Source organism: Rhizophagus irregularis, chromosome 22 (assembly GCF_026210795.1).
Source record: "Rhizophagus irregularis chromosome 22, complete sequence".
In the NCBI taxonomy this organism is placed as follows: domain Eukaryota; kingdom Fungi; phylum Glomeromycota; class Glomeromycetes; order Glomerales; family Glomeraceae; genus Rhizophagus; species Rhizophagus irregularis.
In genome coordinates this window covers 328835-345627 of record NC_089450.1, presented here as the reverse complement: position 1 = coordinate 345627, position 16793 = coordinate 328835, and the positions used below count along the sequence as shown (strand labels likewise).

General features: G+C 30.7%; 3 protein-coding genes across 3 annotated transcripts; 2 read left to right on the top strand and 1 right to left on the bottom strand.

Annotated features, from left to right (window-relative positions):
• Positions 1 to 3279: 3279 nt before the first annotated feature.
• On the top strand, positions 3280 to 5544 carry OCT59_014311 (uncharacterized protein; the record flags this gene model as incomplete). Its single annotated transcript, XM_066149931.1, has 6 exons — positions 3280 to 3859; positions 3918 to 4052; positions 4131 to 4459; positions 4552 to 4797; positions 4906 to 5103; positions 5179 to 5544. The coding sequence occupies 6 exons, from the start codon at positions 3280 to 3282 to the stop codon at positions 5542 to 5544; spliced, it is 1854 nt and encodes a 617-aa protein (XP_066002155.1).
• Positions 5545 to 10530: 4986 nt separating this feature from the next.
• OCT59_014310 (uncharacterized protein) lies at positions 10531 to 11126 on the bottom strand (the record flags this gene model as incomplete). Its single annotated transcript, XM_066149930.1, has 2 exons — positions 10531 to 10567; positions 10642 to 11126. The coding sequence occupies 2 exons, from the start codon at positions 11124 to 11126 to the stop codon at positions 10531 to 10533; spliced, it is 522 nt and encodes a 173-aa protein (XP_066002154.1).
• Positions 11127 to 12281: 1155 nt separating this feature from the next.
• Positions 12282 to 13303, top strand: OCT59_014309 (uncharacterized protein; the record flags this gene model as incomplete). The annotated part of the gene is made up of 3 exons (XM_066149928.1): positions 12282 to 12520; positions 12604 to 12680; positions 12768 to 13303. The coding sequence occupies 3 exons, from the start codon at positions 12282 to 12284 to the stop codon at positions 13301 to 13303; spliced, it is 852 nt and encodes a 283-aa protein (XP_066002153.1).
• Between the last annotated feature and the right edge of the window lie 3490 nt (positions 13304 to 16793).

The following is a 16793-nucleotide window of genomic DNA, read 5'->3' as shown; positions in this document are numbered from 1 at the left end:
CCACACTTGCCCATCATATATATCGGTCAAAATATTATCAAAATTCGACCGATTAGCCCAATGTCGGAGAGAATTTTCAAACCCAGGCCGACAAAACATAGTGGCAAGTTGTTGATTGATTCCAGCAAACGGATACATTAAATTAGGTCGTATTATTGTTCGATTTGTTGATGCGCTAATTTTTTCAGACAATGCCGTATTGCAAAGACATGATCTGCGAACTGAAGAATTGGGAAATTCTATGTGTTGACATTTCATTATAGCAGGATTGTCCTCTTGTTTGAAATCTACCACTTCCTCTTTTTTATACAATTTGTGACATTTCGGACAAGGTACAAAACTATGAAATTGGTCATTTAATCCAAGCTTCTTTCTTGTTAAGTAAAGCGAATCTGGGAAATCATTAAAATCGTCACTACTGAACTCGCACAGGGCCAATTTCATAAATTTTATTAGAGTCTCAGTAGCTGTCTCTGCGATATTGAATCTTGTTCGAAAGTTCATTATCCAAAGTAAAATCCATAAAAATCAATCATAATTCGATTCTAAATATGGTGAGTTTTGAAATGGTTCATAACTAGGTGGTGAATAGTCTTCAAAAATTTCAGAAATTCCAGAAATTGGATCATTATCTGATTCACTGCCTATAGACAATATATCACTGTAGATATCTTCCTCTGTAATATATTCGGATGATGATGAATCTTCTGGATCTTCTGAAATTTCCGGACGATTTGTATACTTTCTTGCACGTTGTCGAGGTAAGAAGTTAAATTCGACATCTTGATGTTCATCATCAACATCATCTTGATTACTGTTATCTGATTTTTCCGATTCTTGTCTAATAGATTCGTCAATCATTCGTCCAGCTGAAGCGGGTATTGATGTTTCACCTATTTCAAGTTGACGAACTTGAGACGAAATTGTACCTTGCAAATCTTGGTATTCTTGATGTCTAGAATCGTGAATTTCTTTTGTGCGAGAATCCACCAAGTTGCCATCACAATCAGGACAATTACAAACTACTAGTTTTCTTTTATTACTTGTTGGTCTAGCAGAAGATACTATTTCTTCGTTTATTATACCAGAAATTGATCTATTTCTACGAGTAGAAGATGGCTGATTTGAAGGTGATTCTTCATCATCAAGATAGTCAAGTATACTAGAGACTGACCTTTTTCTGCTCATTTGTTTAGTATTTGAATAAGTTTAATAAGTTTGGCAAAATCCAAATTTGTAAAAAAGCTGATTTTTATAAAATTTGGAATAACACAAAATTTGTATAATTTGTATGTATAATTAATGTAATCCTGGCTTCTATGATTATTTCAATAATTTTTTAGGATTTAATATTTTTTTTTTGCAAATTTGGCAATTTTATATAATAAATTTGCGAATTTTCTAATTAATATACTTTTAAAAATTGCAATATGATTTAAGCTTATTTTACAATAAAAAGCTTATTTTTAATAAAAAGCTTATTTTTAAAATAAAAAGCTTATTTTATTTTAAAATAACTTTTATTTACAAGATAATCACTTTATCATCCCTTTATCATTTTCGGATGCCAAACAAACCTTATCAAAAGAAACTGTAAATTTTAGCGAAAGTTGAAAAGTAACAATTTTGTATTAATCGAAGTGGTATTGCTATAATAACAATATATTTTCAATTTTACTGCAAATTTCGACAAAGTATAACTTGCCGCATTAAAATATATCAAATTTTAACGCAGTAGAACGCTAACAATTTTCGTAATTTTAATTTATTTGTCTTTTTAATTATGATTTATAATTGATTTTTCAATTGAGAAATCAACGCAGGACGCTAACGATTTTCTTATTAATTAATTGATTTGTCTTTTTAATTATGATTTATAGTTGATTTTTCAATCGAGAAATCAACGCAATAGGACGCTAACGATTTTCTTATTAATTAATTTATTTGATTTTTTAATTATGATTTATAGTTGATTTTTCAATTGAGAATTAAACGCAGTAGAACGCTAACGATTTTCGTAATTTTAATTTATTTGTCTTTTTTAATTATGATTTATAATTGATTTTTCAATCGAGAAATCAACGCAGGACGCTAACGATTTTCTTATTAATTAATTGATTTGTCTTTTTTAATTATGATTTATAGTTGATTTTTCAATCGAGAAATCAACGCAGTAGAACGCTAACGATTTTCGTAATTTTAATTTATTTGTCTTTTTTAATTATGATTTATAGTTGATTTGTCAATTGAGAAATCAACGCAGTAGGACGCTAACGATTTTCTTAATTTTAATTAATTGATTTGTTTTTTTTAATTATGATTTATAGTTGATTTTCCAATAAAGAATTCAACGCAGTAGGACGCTAACGATTTTCTTAATTTTAATTAATTGATTTGTTTTTTTTAATTATGATTTATAGTTGATTTTCCAATAAAGAATTCAACGCAGTAGGACGCTAACGATTTTCTTAATTTTAATTAATTGATTTGATTTTTTAATTATGATTTATAGTTGATTTTTCAATCGAGAAATCAACGCAGTAGAACGCTAACGATTTTCTTATTAATTAATTTATTTGATTTTTTAATTATGATTTATAGTTGATTTTCCAATTGAGAATTCAACGCAATAGGACGCTAACGATTTTCTTATTAATTAATTTATTTGATTTTTTAATTATGATTTATAGTTGATTTTTCAATCGAGAAATCAACGCAGTAGAACGCTAACGATTTTCTTATTAATTAATTGATTTGTCTTTTTTAATTATGATTTATAGTTGATTTTTCAATCGAGAAATCAACGCAATAGGACACTAACGATTTTCTTATTAATTAATTTATTTGATTTTTTAATTATGATTTATAGTTGATTTTTCAATTGAGAAATCAACGCAGTAGAACGCTAATGATTTTCTTATTAATTAATTGATGATTTTTAAATTTATAAATAGGACGATATGACGATATTGAACCCGCTTCGATTTTTTAAATGAATATTGAGTGAATATAAAATGTCAAATAATAGCAATAATAAAAAAAACAATAAAAAAAATAACAAACAAAAGCAACAGAGGTTTCAAGAAGAAACACCTGACGAAGGATCTAATCGTCAACGGGAAAGAACGGAAGAAGAAAGTAATCTGAATGAATATGAGCGATACTCAATAAGTTGACTAGCAAATCGTCACCCACCAAGTCAAACAAACAAAAGCAGCAAAGGTTTCAAGAAGAAACACCTGACGGGAAAGAACGGAAGAAGAAAGTAATCTGAATGAGATGAGTGAAAAGACCAATAAGTTGACTAGCAAATCGTCACCCACCAAGTCAAACAAACAAAAGCAGCAAAGGTTTCAAGAAGAAACACCTGACGAAGGATTTAATCGTCAACAGGGAAGAACGGAAGAAGAAAGTAATCCGAATGAGACGAGTGACAAAACCAATAAGTCGACTAGCAAATCGTCACCCACCAAGTCAAACAAACAAAAGCAGCAAAGGTTTCAAGAAGAAACACCGAGCGAAGGATCTAATCGTCAACGGAGAAGAGTGGAAGAAGAAAGTAATCTGAATGAGACGAGTGACAAAACCAATAAGTCGACTAGTAAATCGTCACTCATCAAGTCAAACAAACAAAAGCAGCAAAGGTTTCAAGAAGAAACACCGAGCGAAGGATCTAATCGTCAATGGGGAAGAGCGGAAGAAGAAAGTGATCCAAATGAGACGAGTGACAAAACCAATAAGTCGACTAGCAAATCGTCACCCATCAAGTCGATCCTCAAATCTGCAAAGTCGACTAAGCCGACTCAAGAAGAGTCTGACGATGAGGTTATAGAAATTGAACCGCCAAATATTCCTAAAGGTAATTGAATTTTGGAAAATTGCTGATTGACATGTACGATAATTAATAATTTTTATAGATCAACAAGAGATGTTATCGGAAATGAAAAAACGATATGGGAATATTCGAATTCCACAAAAATTCGTATTAGTGGTTAAAGACGATCAAGGTAATGAAAGGATGATCGATGACGACGATACTGATTTAGAAGCAGGTACGATTTTGACTTCATTCGTATAAATTCAGAATTATTCGTAAAAAAATATTACTATTAATAAAATTCTTTATTTAGAAAATCTAAAATTAAAGAAACAAATTGAAGAAGTACAAGTAGAGAATGCAAAGCTTCAACGCGAAAATAACCGATTATTCGACAAAAATCGTTTTTTGACTCGAATAAACGAGGCCTTTGCAGACGAGAATGACAATCTACGTGAAAGCTTAAACAGGTATTCGAGAATCCGTCTGCCTAAAGCCATTCATAGGCAGACGGATCTCAAACAGCCGGCAAAACGTCAAAAAAGAATTAAGACAAAAAAGTCCGAGCGATACGAGGAAGAATCGGAGGAAGAACGGTCTGGTTCTAACAATAATGATGAGTACGACGAAAAAGAAGCTAGGGTATATTAATTTTATTTGTCTGATTCAGTTATTTAAAATTGCAGTATTGAGTAATTAAGTACCAGTTATCATTATTTGATTGTTATATTTAGGCTGAAATGAAGTCTATTTTGAAAACCATCGATGAAACTCGAGAACTAGATTACAATGAAACGTTCAATAGCGCGAAAAATCTTAAGATTCGTCGTAAGCTAGTCCTTGAATTGCGTTCAGCCCTTGCTCCGTGTTTTCCTGCTTCGAATAAGCAACTTACAAAATGGTTGGGTTGTCTCCACAAGTCTCGTCGTTCTCATCAAAGATTAATGGATAGGGGAAAAGCCGATGAAAATAAACACCAGGTGCACTCAAACAATCGAGTACACGACGTTAGTAATGATTTATAATTATTATGCTGAATTTTATTCCGATTATGTATTGAATTTTATTCAAATTATAACGTATTTTAGAAGAAAATCCGCCGAATTAAGGCGGCAAAGAGATTATATAGTTTTGACGATGAACGGATAACAAAATATGATAAGCGTAGATTACTAAAGATGTTATCCAATCGCTTATTTCATTCTCCAGAAATAAGCGAGACAGACGAAGAAGACCCAACAAAGTCCATAATCGCTATTTACGACTATTCGTGGAGATCTGATGAGGTTATTAGAACTTCTGAATCTTGATTTTTCAGACGAATCGCTGGATTTAATTTTTATATTTTATTGTTTCTTCAGCTTAAAAATTTGCTACGAAATGTACTCGATGTACACTCGTCAAATAAGTCAAAATTAATACGCGAACGTAGATACGACGACGAGGTACAAAAATACGACCGACCACATTCGTCGAATGCTCCTGAATGGTCTTATATCGTACAACAACAAGATTTAATATTCGATACTAATATCGATCAGGGTTTAATCACTGAATATGATGAAGAAGAAGAAGAAGTTAGTAGAGGGATAACACCAGCAACTGGCAACACCACCGAAAATGATGAAGACCATAACAAGGAAGGAGAAGAAAAACCATCAAAATCAACGGTCAGCGACAATCATAATAATTCAGATTCTGATTTATATATGGACGACGCGCAATGAACGAATCTGAATTAATTTGGTAAAAAACTTTCTTTTTTTCGTCAAAAATCTATATATATATGTAATTAATATTCCAAATTATTAGTATTAGAATTTTCCATAATTCAAAATAAATTTGTCTTAAATCAGAAAAAAATTAATTACAATTCGAAATAAATTTACTGCAAATTTACCGCAATTCAGAATAAAATTTACTGCAAATATACCATAATTCAGAATAAAATTTACTGCAATTCAGACGCAATTCAGAATAAAATTAACCGCAATTCATTAAATTTTTACCGCAATTCAGAATAAATTAACCGCAATTCATTAAATTTTTACCGCAATTCAGAATAAATTTACCGCAATTCAGAATAAAATTTACCGCAATTCAGAATAGAAAATTTACTGCAATTCAGATTAAAATTTACTGCAATTCAGATTAAATTTACTGCAATTCAGATTAAAATTTACTGCAATTCAGAATAAAATTTACCGCAATTCAGAATAGAAAATTTACCGCAATTCAGAATAGAAAATTTACTGCAATTCAGATTAAAATTTACTGCAATTCAGAATAAAATTTACCGCAATTCAGAATAAATTTACCGCAATTCAGAATAGAAAATTTACCGCAATTCAGAATAAAATTTACCGCAATTCAGAATAGAAAATTTACTGCAATTCAGATTAAAATTTACTGCAATTCAGATTAAAATTTACTGCAATTCAGATTAAAATTTATCGCAATTTATCAAAATTTATCATAATTCAGAATAAATTCACTGCAATTCAGTAAATTTATGAATATATTTTTTTAAACAATTCGGATCAAAAATACTAAGCAATTCAGATACAATTTGGATATTCTGATCAGCATCGATCGGCCTGCCAATCGGAACTTTGCCTAAATTAATAAATCGGCCATCTTTATCACCAAATTCAGCCTAAAATCGGACATCCAATTTCTAGCCGATTTGAACTATTTCGACCAGTGTGGTTGAAATCAGATGGTTTATTGGCGCAGTATTTGAAATGGATTTGTTGTTAACGAACAAAATTTAATATGTATTTATTTCGTAATTATTAAATTAAATTAATAAAATTATTGCATATTATTATGTATTTAATATTTTAATTAATTATTTTAGTAATTTGATTTACATACATTATCATACAATATTATATACAGTAAATTGTAATTTGGAACAGATTTAAGGAGTTTTTATTTAAATTTCAATTTACAATTGTGAAAAATACTCCAACTAAAATATATGAATTGCATTTGAATTTCTCTTTAAAAATATCATTTTACCCGCCCAGTTTTGAATCTAAACGTGTACGTTTTGCAGTAATTTAGTTACCCGTATCAGAAAATAATCTTTCACTGGGTACTGATGAACCGGGAATAGTTAAATATTTTCTAGCTAATTTAGCAACATTAGGGAATTGAGTTTTCCGAATTGCTCACCACTCAAAAGGATTCACGTTATGATCAGCTATTAGTGTACGAATAGGATCCAAATAACTTTCTAATTCAGAAAAGGGATTTGCTGTCACCTACACACCAAAAATAGAAGAGTGCAATCGACTATGGTGTTGTTGTTGGCTTAAGCTACCAGATGGTGATGATTGTACCAAATTTAAATCAATTAATTTTTTAAATTGATGCATTAATTCTGTTTTTGCCTTGTTGCGTGTTTCTTCATCCTAGTTAGAGAGTATTTTTAGACACGGATCTAAAAGAAATGCTAAAAGACCAATTATTATGGGTTTATTCTAATAGACAAACAAGGAATTATAAATAGTCTGTTTCATTATTTTAAGAATATCTTGTGCCAGCTGAATAGTTGATGCTGCTGCTGCTTTAAATCGAGTTTGGTGGTGATGTGTCATTGATTGCTCTAGAGTATCCACTGGTCGAAATCATTTCTTTCGGCATTAATACCTTTCATCAAAAGTTCGTCATCGTCGTCACGTGATTCGTCACACATTCGGCTAATTACAAAATTCAGAAAAATTTCGGCATAAATCAACTGGTCGATTTTTGGTCGATTTTTGGTTGAGCTGTAACATAAAAAAAAACCATAAATCGACCAATACTTCTTTTTTATCGATTTTTATTAATAACAACGATCGACTTAAAACTTTTTTGACAATTTTTAACCGATTTTTTAATTAATTTTAATTAATATCAATAAATAATAATGACATATAAGTAAAATAAGAAAACACTGAAGTTAAAGATTCGTCAAATTTTATTGTAAATCAATTTATTCGTATTATTTATTATTAAATAACCAATTCCATAAAATTCGTTAAACAATTATTGTAAAGAAAAATTCTGTAGCTTTTAGTAAATTACCGAATGTGAAACTTGCGATTTAATGGATTTATCGCTAAATATTCAGTTGCGTTGCGGTTAGAAGAAATTTTATATTTAGCGGGCACAAATCGGCAAAGAATGTTGTGTACTGGAATAATACAATCCCTACTTTCAGGAAAAAAATCTGTTTTCCATAATTCAACATTGCATGTTTCCGTTTCTTCGGTATCATCAATACTAAAATGATACCGAATATTTGCTGCGTTTGCTGGTCGGTACCACCTAATAAAAGCCAAATAATGCTCAGTAGGTCCATTTGGCAAGTCAATTTCATGCTTGAAATAATACTGGACTTGTCCAGGATAACGATCGACTTCTCCATCAGTCGTTATGAATTTGGCTAATATATATGAACTTTTTATGTGTCGAAATGATAACGCGGAGCCAAACACCTCAGATCCAATACGACATCTCCCAAATTTATCCATTTTTACATGAATAGTTATCGCATCTTGCTCTATAGCATCAGATGGTTTTTGGAAATTATACATTTCATATGTAGCAATATAATAATCGATCATTAAATCGAGCATCGATTGTGATAATACTACATTTTCGGAAGTAGGTCTTAACATTTCACCAGGAAATGCTTCGCATCCAGTAACAGTAGATTCCTGGATATTTTTTGAATTTAGCCAAAACCTTTCCATTTCATCTGAAGCGAATTGGTCATTTTCTGATAGTGATCCAACGGTAGAATGATTTTCGAGTAATTCAAGACCTTTCATCTGAGCGCTAGAAGTAATGATATCTCTGATTCGGTTATCATTCATTAATCGACGCATTAGTTCTGGTTCAATTTTTCTGTTACTGTTCAGTAATGATCCTAAGGGTTGTATTTAAAAGAAAATTTAAAACCAATAATAATAATAATAATAATAATAATAATAATAATAATAATAATAATAATAATAATAATAATAAAGGCCAGTGTATCTTACCGAGTATTCCATTCATGCGTTCGAATGAAAAACACCAGAACGCATACAATGGGCTGAAATCATGACAACATTCGGACAAATGAAGCGAGAGATGTAGATTCGGCGTAATTTTATTCCTGCCGTATTGTACCTCAATGAGCTTTATTATTTTAACAAGTCGTCTATGGGCTTCCTGCAACATGTCGGATTCTATAATCCGACTTACCAATATCGAACAAATTCTGACAAAATGAGTCAGAATTTTTCTATCTTCAGCTGAGAGATGGATTTAAGCGATACTGTGGCATAAATTGTGAAAAAATTTCGCCACTGGTCAGCAGTGAAGTTAGAAAATCCTTTCCACATCGTCGATTTTGCCAGGAATTTGACCCAAATTGACCGGAACTTGAAATCGATTCATTTGTTTTTGAACTTCATTGAGTATACTTGAAGTTAAGATTCCCTGATCGACCCAAATTCGCTTCACAATCCATTTTGCAATGCCTAAAAATAGACAATGCATTGGATCAACGATAGTGAAACAAATTGGGTCGAAATAAGGCAAGCGAAGTAGTTCTGACCATCTTACTCCAGTCTGTTTAACGAATCTCTTTCTTGATGCGTCCGAATTACACCGTCGCCAGCCAAGTGCGTTTTGGAGATGTTCATTTGAATCCCTGGCAACAAACCAATCCTCCATATCTCCCATTCCAGCAAAATTATGCTGATGATTTTCATAATTTGCCTTTTTCTGGCATCGGTGGCAAGAAACCAATGCAGAAACGTGCCCACAAATTTTTCTCGCAGCGGGTATATCGCACGATACCATTATCAACGCTGCACAAATTTTTTTTCCTAACTGATGCTCGTATGTTCGATTTAGAATAATCCGCCCAGAGGGATGTCAGCTCATTAACGATTGGTGCAAGGTAATGATTAATTTTATGTAGACTCACTTCGTTCAGACCCGGTAGCATTCCAAGGAGCAGCAAGTTTTCTCACTTAAATCGTATGTTACGCGGCAAATTACAGATAACTGCATAAATGGCTCCGGTACTATGATTAGTTCCATTGAATGGCTGAAACTAGTCAACATTCAACATGAGGCCAAGATGCGAGTCGGCAACCTCATTTCGGAAAAAATTTAACGAATCATCGTTGTTTGTATCTTTGAATTCTTTCCATATTCGTCCATCATAAATATCGGATAAAATATTATCTGAATTTGATCGATTTGCCCAATGTCAGAGGGATTTCTCGAATTCAGGTCGACAAAACATATCAGAAAGTTGTTGTCGAAATCCAGCAAATGGGTATATTGATTCGGCTTGAACTCTTGAAATATCGATTTGTCGTGATAAAGGTGTGTCGCAAGTGCGTGTACCTCGGTGAGACGAGTTTGGGAACTCGATATGGTGGCATTTCATAACTGATAAACTCTCATTTTGACGAAAGTTTTCTACATCCTGTTTATTATAGAGTTTGTGGCATTTTGTACATGGAACAAATCTCTGAAATCGGTCTTTTAGGCCAAGTACTTTTTTCGCTAGGTAAAGAGAATCTGGAAAAGTTCTAAAATTTTTACCACCGATTTCGTTTAGAACTATTTTCATGAACTTTATTAAAGATTCGGTTGCCATTTCTGGGATATTGTATGTTATACGGTAGTTCATTATCCACAATAAAATCCATGAAAATTTATCGTCGATCGGATTTTCTTTGGCATCCATGTTGGCTTGATACAGAAGAGGTGAATAATCTTCAAAAATTTCGTTGTAAGATTCATTATTTGATTCGCTACCCAAAGACATTTCAGTGTTTTGTTCGCTAGTATTATATACGTCCGATTCGATATTCAAACTTGTTGATTGAGGCATAGGATGGCTTGTATATCTTACGCGCCTCCGAGGTAAAAAAGAACAATTAACATCTATGTCCCCGGGTATTTGTAACCTTTGACTTTCGGTGTATCCCCCGAAATCCGACCCTGATGTTGAAGTCTGATGAACGTCAACATTTACTTGAGGTAATTCAATATTTTCGGTAATGTCTTGTTCACTAGTTTCTTGAATTATCGAAAGAGCTTCGTCCTCACTTGATTCGTCTTTATTCGAATCATTCGTTTCACCTCCTGTCTCGTGTAGAAGCTTTGTTCGTTCCAATACCAATTTTCTATTACAATTATTGCAATAACAAGGAACTTTCTTCCTTTTGCGAGGTTTTTGGAACGAACGTCTACATTCATTTTTTTTTTGATTGCCAAGAATGCTTGAAACCGATCTCCTTCTTGTCATTTTCAATTGACGAGTTTTGAAGTTAATCGCTTCAATAAATCAAATAATCGTTTAAAACTTTACTACAATTTGTAAAAATTTAACGTCAATTCGATTAATTAATTAATTTAACTGCGGTCATACTAAATCGAATATTTTGATATCAATTCGATAAATTAAATCGGTTAAAATTTGCAAAAGTATATTGTACTCGATAAATCATTTTTAATTAATTAATTGATTTAACTGCGGTCGTACTAAATCGAATATTTTGATATCAATTCGATAAATTAAATCGACTAAAATTTGCAAAGTATATTGTACTTGATAAATCATTTTTGTTGAAAAATTAAAATCGATGATCATTTCGGTTCGGAAGACATGATAAATAAACTTTTATTTATCAAATCAGCTTGTGAAAGTTTGTCAAAAACTTAATAATAAACTTATAAATTCTATAAAAACTCGTCTGATCATTAACTCGTACGTTCTCTTTCTCTTTTCTTCTCATCTCATTGAAATTTAAGATAATTTTATTTCATTTTCATAATAACTGGTAATTTGTAACTTTCGACCATATGATATATAATTACTTTTGATTTGCAATTTCCTATTTTAACTGTAAGAAAATTTATTGATACATAGAAATGAGCCGAAACAAGAAAAAATCGTTAAATAAAAGAAAACTTCACAAAGCATCTAAGAAAGTGAACCGGAACTGAACTTCAACTACTCCTAATATCGGACAAACTTCAACTACTCCTAGTACCGGACAAACTTCAACTACTCCTAATACCGGACAAACTTCAACTACTCCTAATACCGGACAAACTTCTACCCCCAAAAAAAGTTGATATATTGATTGTTTTACGTTATTCCGTTCCGTTATTCAAAGGTGTATCATTTATACTTAGGCTAAACCAATTTAATTACCTGTTTTACATTTCCCCCCTCCCCGAATTCTTAAAAAATTGAAAAAAAAATACTCACGTGATCAAAAATTTCAGCCAATAAAAAGCATTTGTAATATCATATGATATATTCATTGATCTTCATATTGCTTAAACTTTAATTTTCTTTGTTAACGAAAATGCAAAAAATGCAAAGATGCACGTCGCGTTTTTCAAAATATCCACTTGGCATTTTGTTTTACATGACACAACATTGTATAAAAAAATGTTTATAATTGTTCAAGTAAATGAGGGTGCTAAAATTATAACTGGACCTTTAGTAAAAGAAGTAGAAGAAAGCAGTTTATTTTCAACCTTATTTGATTCAGTTTTTTCTGGAAACTACTTTCACCAAAATGTGCGTGTGGAAGTTAGAAAAACAGAAACTGGGCCTTGGGTACCAGTGCAAGAAGGGTTACAAGGTAAACTTTTACTAATGAAAACATTGGGATTTATATATCTCAAGTATATCCTTCTTCTGTGTGATTTTGTTGTACCTTTATCACAAATACATACCCTAATGCCTTTACAAGGTTAATGGATTTTAGATATCAACTTCCAGCACAAAAACGTGAAGATACACGCAATATATTATTATATAATCATATTATTCAACTTTTTCAGAGTATGTGTGTTAGTTGGCCTGGAAATGATCACAACACTTGTGGAAAAAAATTTATTGAACGTTTAACTAAGGCTATATGGTATATAGACCCACACTTAGAAAAATTACGTTCAAGAGGATGCCATCTTCCATTATTATTTAGCTCTCTTCCAGTATATCAGCAAAATGGAGTTTATAATGAATACTATCAAAGAATGAAGAAAAAAAAATCACAACTTACACGCCTAGAACTTTTTCAATTAGCTAATTCTATAGAGCTTTCTTTAGCTGAACCTTGGGCATCTAAAGATTCTTGGCAAGAAGTTGTATTAAATGTTTTCGAACTCACATCCATGATGAAGAAATATTTTGATCATCTTGATAATACTAATAACAATATGAAAGCCCTTCATGAAAGCGAAAATCCAGCACGTGAACCATCTACTAACTGTAATGTTCAGCTTATTTCTAAATGTGATGAAAGGGAGATTGATTCAAGATATCATAGTTTAGATTCTGATCTCACGAACAGAGAATTATTTGATTTTATTGATCTCAATTTATATGTACCAGATGATCCTATAAAAAAGCATGATTTTATTCGTAATATTCAATTATCTGTACTTACGGGATTATATAGGTAAAGTTTATTTATTTTTAAAAATTTAAGAAAATTATAATTTAAGAATTGCATGTTGGCGTGTGAATAATTTATATTACAAAAAATTATTTTACTAAAAATATTATTTTTTAGATATCCTCATGGTAATTATCTTGGGACACTAAATTTTATATGGAGAGAACCTGATACCAACGAAATTAATGAAGATTATGAAACTCTTAAAGCGCAGATGATCATTCGCATTAATGATATAATACCAGTATATTGTACAAGACAAATGAGAAAAAACGTATTTCAAAAGGTATGGTAAACATGATCAATTTACAATAAAATTTTTTGTTAATTAAAAACTCAACAAAATTTTTTTTAGTATTCTCTAGTTCGCAATCTTTCAAATCCAGTACTTAGAATGCTATATCATGATCTAACTGGTGATGCTTCATTGGCAAATGATAAAATAAGCAAAGAGATGGAAGAAAGATTGCGTCTTATGATGTTATTGGAAGATCCTTCTATAATAATCGATTTAAGGACTAATAATGGATTTCAAGGATCAAAATTTGATATATTTTGGGATGAACTTAACAGATATTTTAATGAGGTTATTAAATAATTTCCAATTTGTATTTCTAAATTCTAATATTCCTAATAATAAAATTAATTATTTTTTTATTTATATTTTAGCACAATAATACAGTTGTTAATGAACGTCAGACAGGTGCTACTCTATATATTCCATATGCTATATCTATTCGAGAGTTGCGAGATAGAATCATTACTCGCTTAAATGCAATATATCAAGGACCTCCTCTACCAAGTGATATCTTTATTCCATCAGAAGAGTGGATAAGATTGAATTTTGCACCATCTAACGCATATACTACCAAGGCTTTACAATATACTGGGCATTTTAATGTAAAATACAAGGTGCAATCACGATTATTATGAAAATCCAGTGAAGATGAACATTATTGTCGCACTTTATTTAAATATGAACATGAATTCAATATCAAATATCGAGATTATGCATGTTTTATCTCAGCAGACGATAAACATAAAGTGCCTATTGGCGAGAGTGTACCAGTATCTACAGGTGTTCGTAATAAAAAGACTTTAGCACTAGCCGAAGGAGAAATCACAGCCGCAGATCATGACTTCACAAAGTTGTCATTAACGCCATCTGTTACTTTATTTATTAATATACCATGTGATATATCTGAATCTTTTTATGATGGAAAAGTGTGTGTCAGCTTTAAAGATGCCGTATTTCAACCAAGTAGCGCATTAAGGCATTCAACAGAATTTTTTAATCTCATAAATCATCAGTATCATAACCAACCCTTGCCTTCAATATTATCACTTTATACTGACGGGGTCCTGATCACAGATGTACCTTTGGATCAGTTCAAGTAGCGCTAATATGTTTGTTTTTAGCAGGTAATTTTGATATGCTAATTGCAGTTAGAACAGCTCCACATCACAGCTGGTGTAATCCCGCAGAAAGAATTATGAGTGTAATAAATTATGGGCTTCAAGGTGTTGCTATAAAGAGAGAACAAATGCCCGAGGAATATGAAGATGAATTTGAAACTCTAAAGACATTAGAAGATATACGAGGAAAAGCAAAAGAGAATCCATGCTTAAAATCAGAATTAGAAAAATGTATTGTAACAGTTCAAAAATTGCTTTGTAAACGTACAGAACATTTGGTTTGGAAAAATGAAGCATTTGAAACAGAAAATCCTGCATCTAATTTGGAAATTGACGAGATGTTTAAGGTAATATTTTTTTTATAAATTAAATCAGGCTGATATTTTATATTTTATTTTAATAACTTTTAATTTATTTATTACATAAACTAAGAACATATTGCGAATTGATTCCACATTGACTAAAGATGAAACTACTCAACAACAATTGCGAAAACATAAGCCTCTAGTAGAATTTATTAAAACTCATTGTCAAGAAAGAGCATATTCATTTCAGGTAATATTAAAATTACCTTATGTAAAATGTTTTATTTTAAATATTTATATTTTCAGATTTTTTAGATTAAAAAATGTAATCAACCTTCCTGCGAAGTTTGTTATCCCATCAGAATGCCAATTGATGTCTTTCAGAATTTATATTTTTTGCCTGATCCAGTACCATCACGAGGTATTCTTTGTGATATTTTATATTCAACAATAAAATATTACTAAAATATTATTAAAATATTACTTTTTAAATAGATAATCCTGATCGTTATGAAACATTTGCAAATTTATATGGCAAATTTACAACAGAAAAATTCCGTCCTTCTTTAATTAATTTAAATTCTAAAGCTGAGCTGGCACCAAGTAATATCCTCATTTCTGCCAAAATCAGGGGTTATATAAAATGTAAGTCATGTGGAAAAACGCGATGCCTTTATAGTGAATTAAAATTAACAGAACAAGAAAAACAAGATTTAGAATCTGCGCTACAAACTTACACATATTCCTGTGGATCCCCAATTTTTCCGGATGATCATAGTTTAGCACAAAAGGTTTTTGTTAGAGTTCAAATTTCCTGTGATTCGCCTATTGAATTGCTTTATTATACCTCAAAAAAAGCAGGAAATATTCCTATCTGCTATTGGTGTGGTGCGAATAATGACTTTGTAACTGTGCCTCAAAATTTACAAGAAAATTTTAAGTTAGTATATCCATTATGTAGTAGTTGTAATGAAAATGGGAAAACATTTTATAAACGGTTGGAAAATAAGGTTAATAGTAGGAAAAAGCAAAAGGTCAATCATGTTGATTAGTTTTTTTTTCGTTATACAATAATAATAATAATAATAAATTGGTTGCATGTGACTTATATATAAAAGTCACGTGGTTTCATAAAATTTTTTTTTTATTTGACCTCCCCCCCTCACCTGAATTTTTATAAACAACTAATGTAAAACAGATAATCAAATTGGTTCAGCCTAATGACAAAAAAAAAAACGTTTCAGCATTTTTTTTTAATAATTTTATATGAAAAAACGCTGAAACGTTTTTTCTTAATAATCATGCAAAAAAAACGTTTTGCGTTTTTTTCTAATAATTTTATATGAAAAAACACCGAAACGTTTTTTCTATAATAATTAATATAAAAAAAAACGTTTCGGCGTTTTTTTTTTAATAATTTTATATGAAAAAATGCCAAAACGTTTTTTATTAACAACTAATACAAAAAAAAACGTTTCGGCGTTTTTTTCTAATAATTTTATATGAAAAAACGCCAAAACGTTTTTTCTTAACAACTAATACAAAAAAAAAACGTTTTTGGCATTTTTTTTAAATATAATTTACATGAAAAAACGCCGAAACGTTTTTTCTTAATAATAATGCAAAAAAAAATGTTTCGGCGTTTTTTTTTTAAATTTTATATGAAAAAACACCGAAACATTTTTTCTTAATAATCATGCAAAAAAACGTTTCGGCATTTTTTTCTAATAATTTTATATGAAAAAACGCCGAAACGTTTTTTCTATAATAATTAAT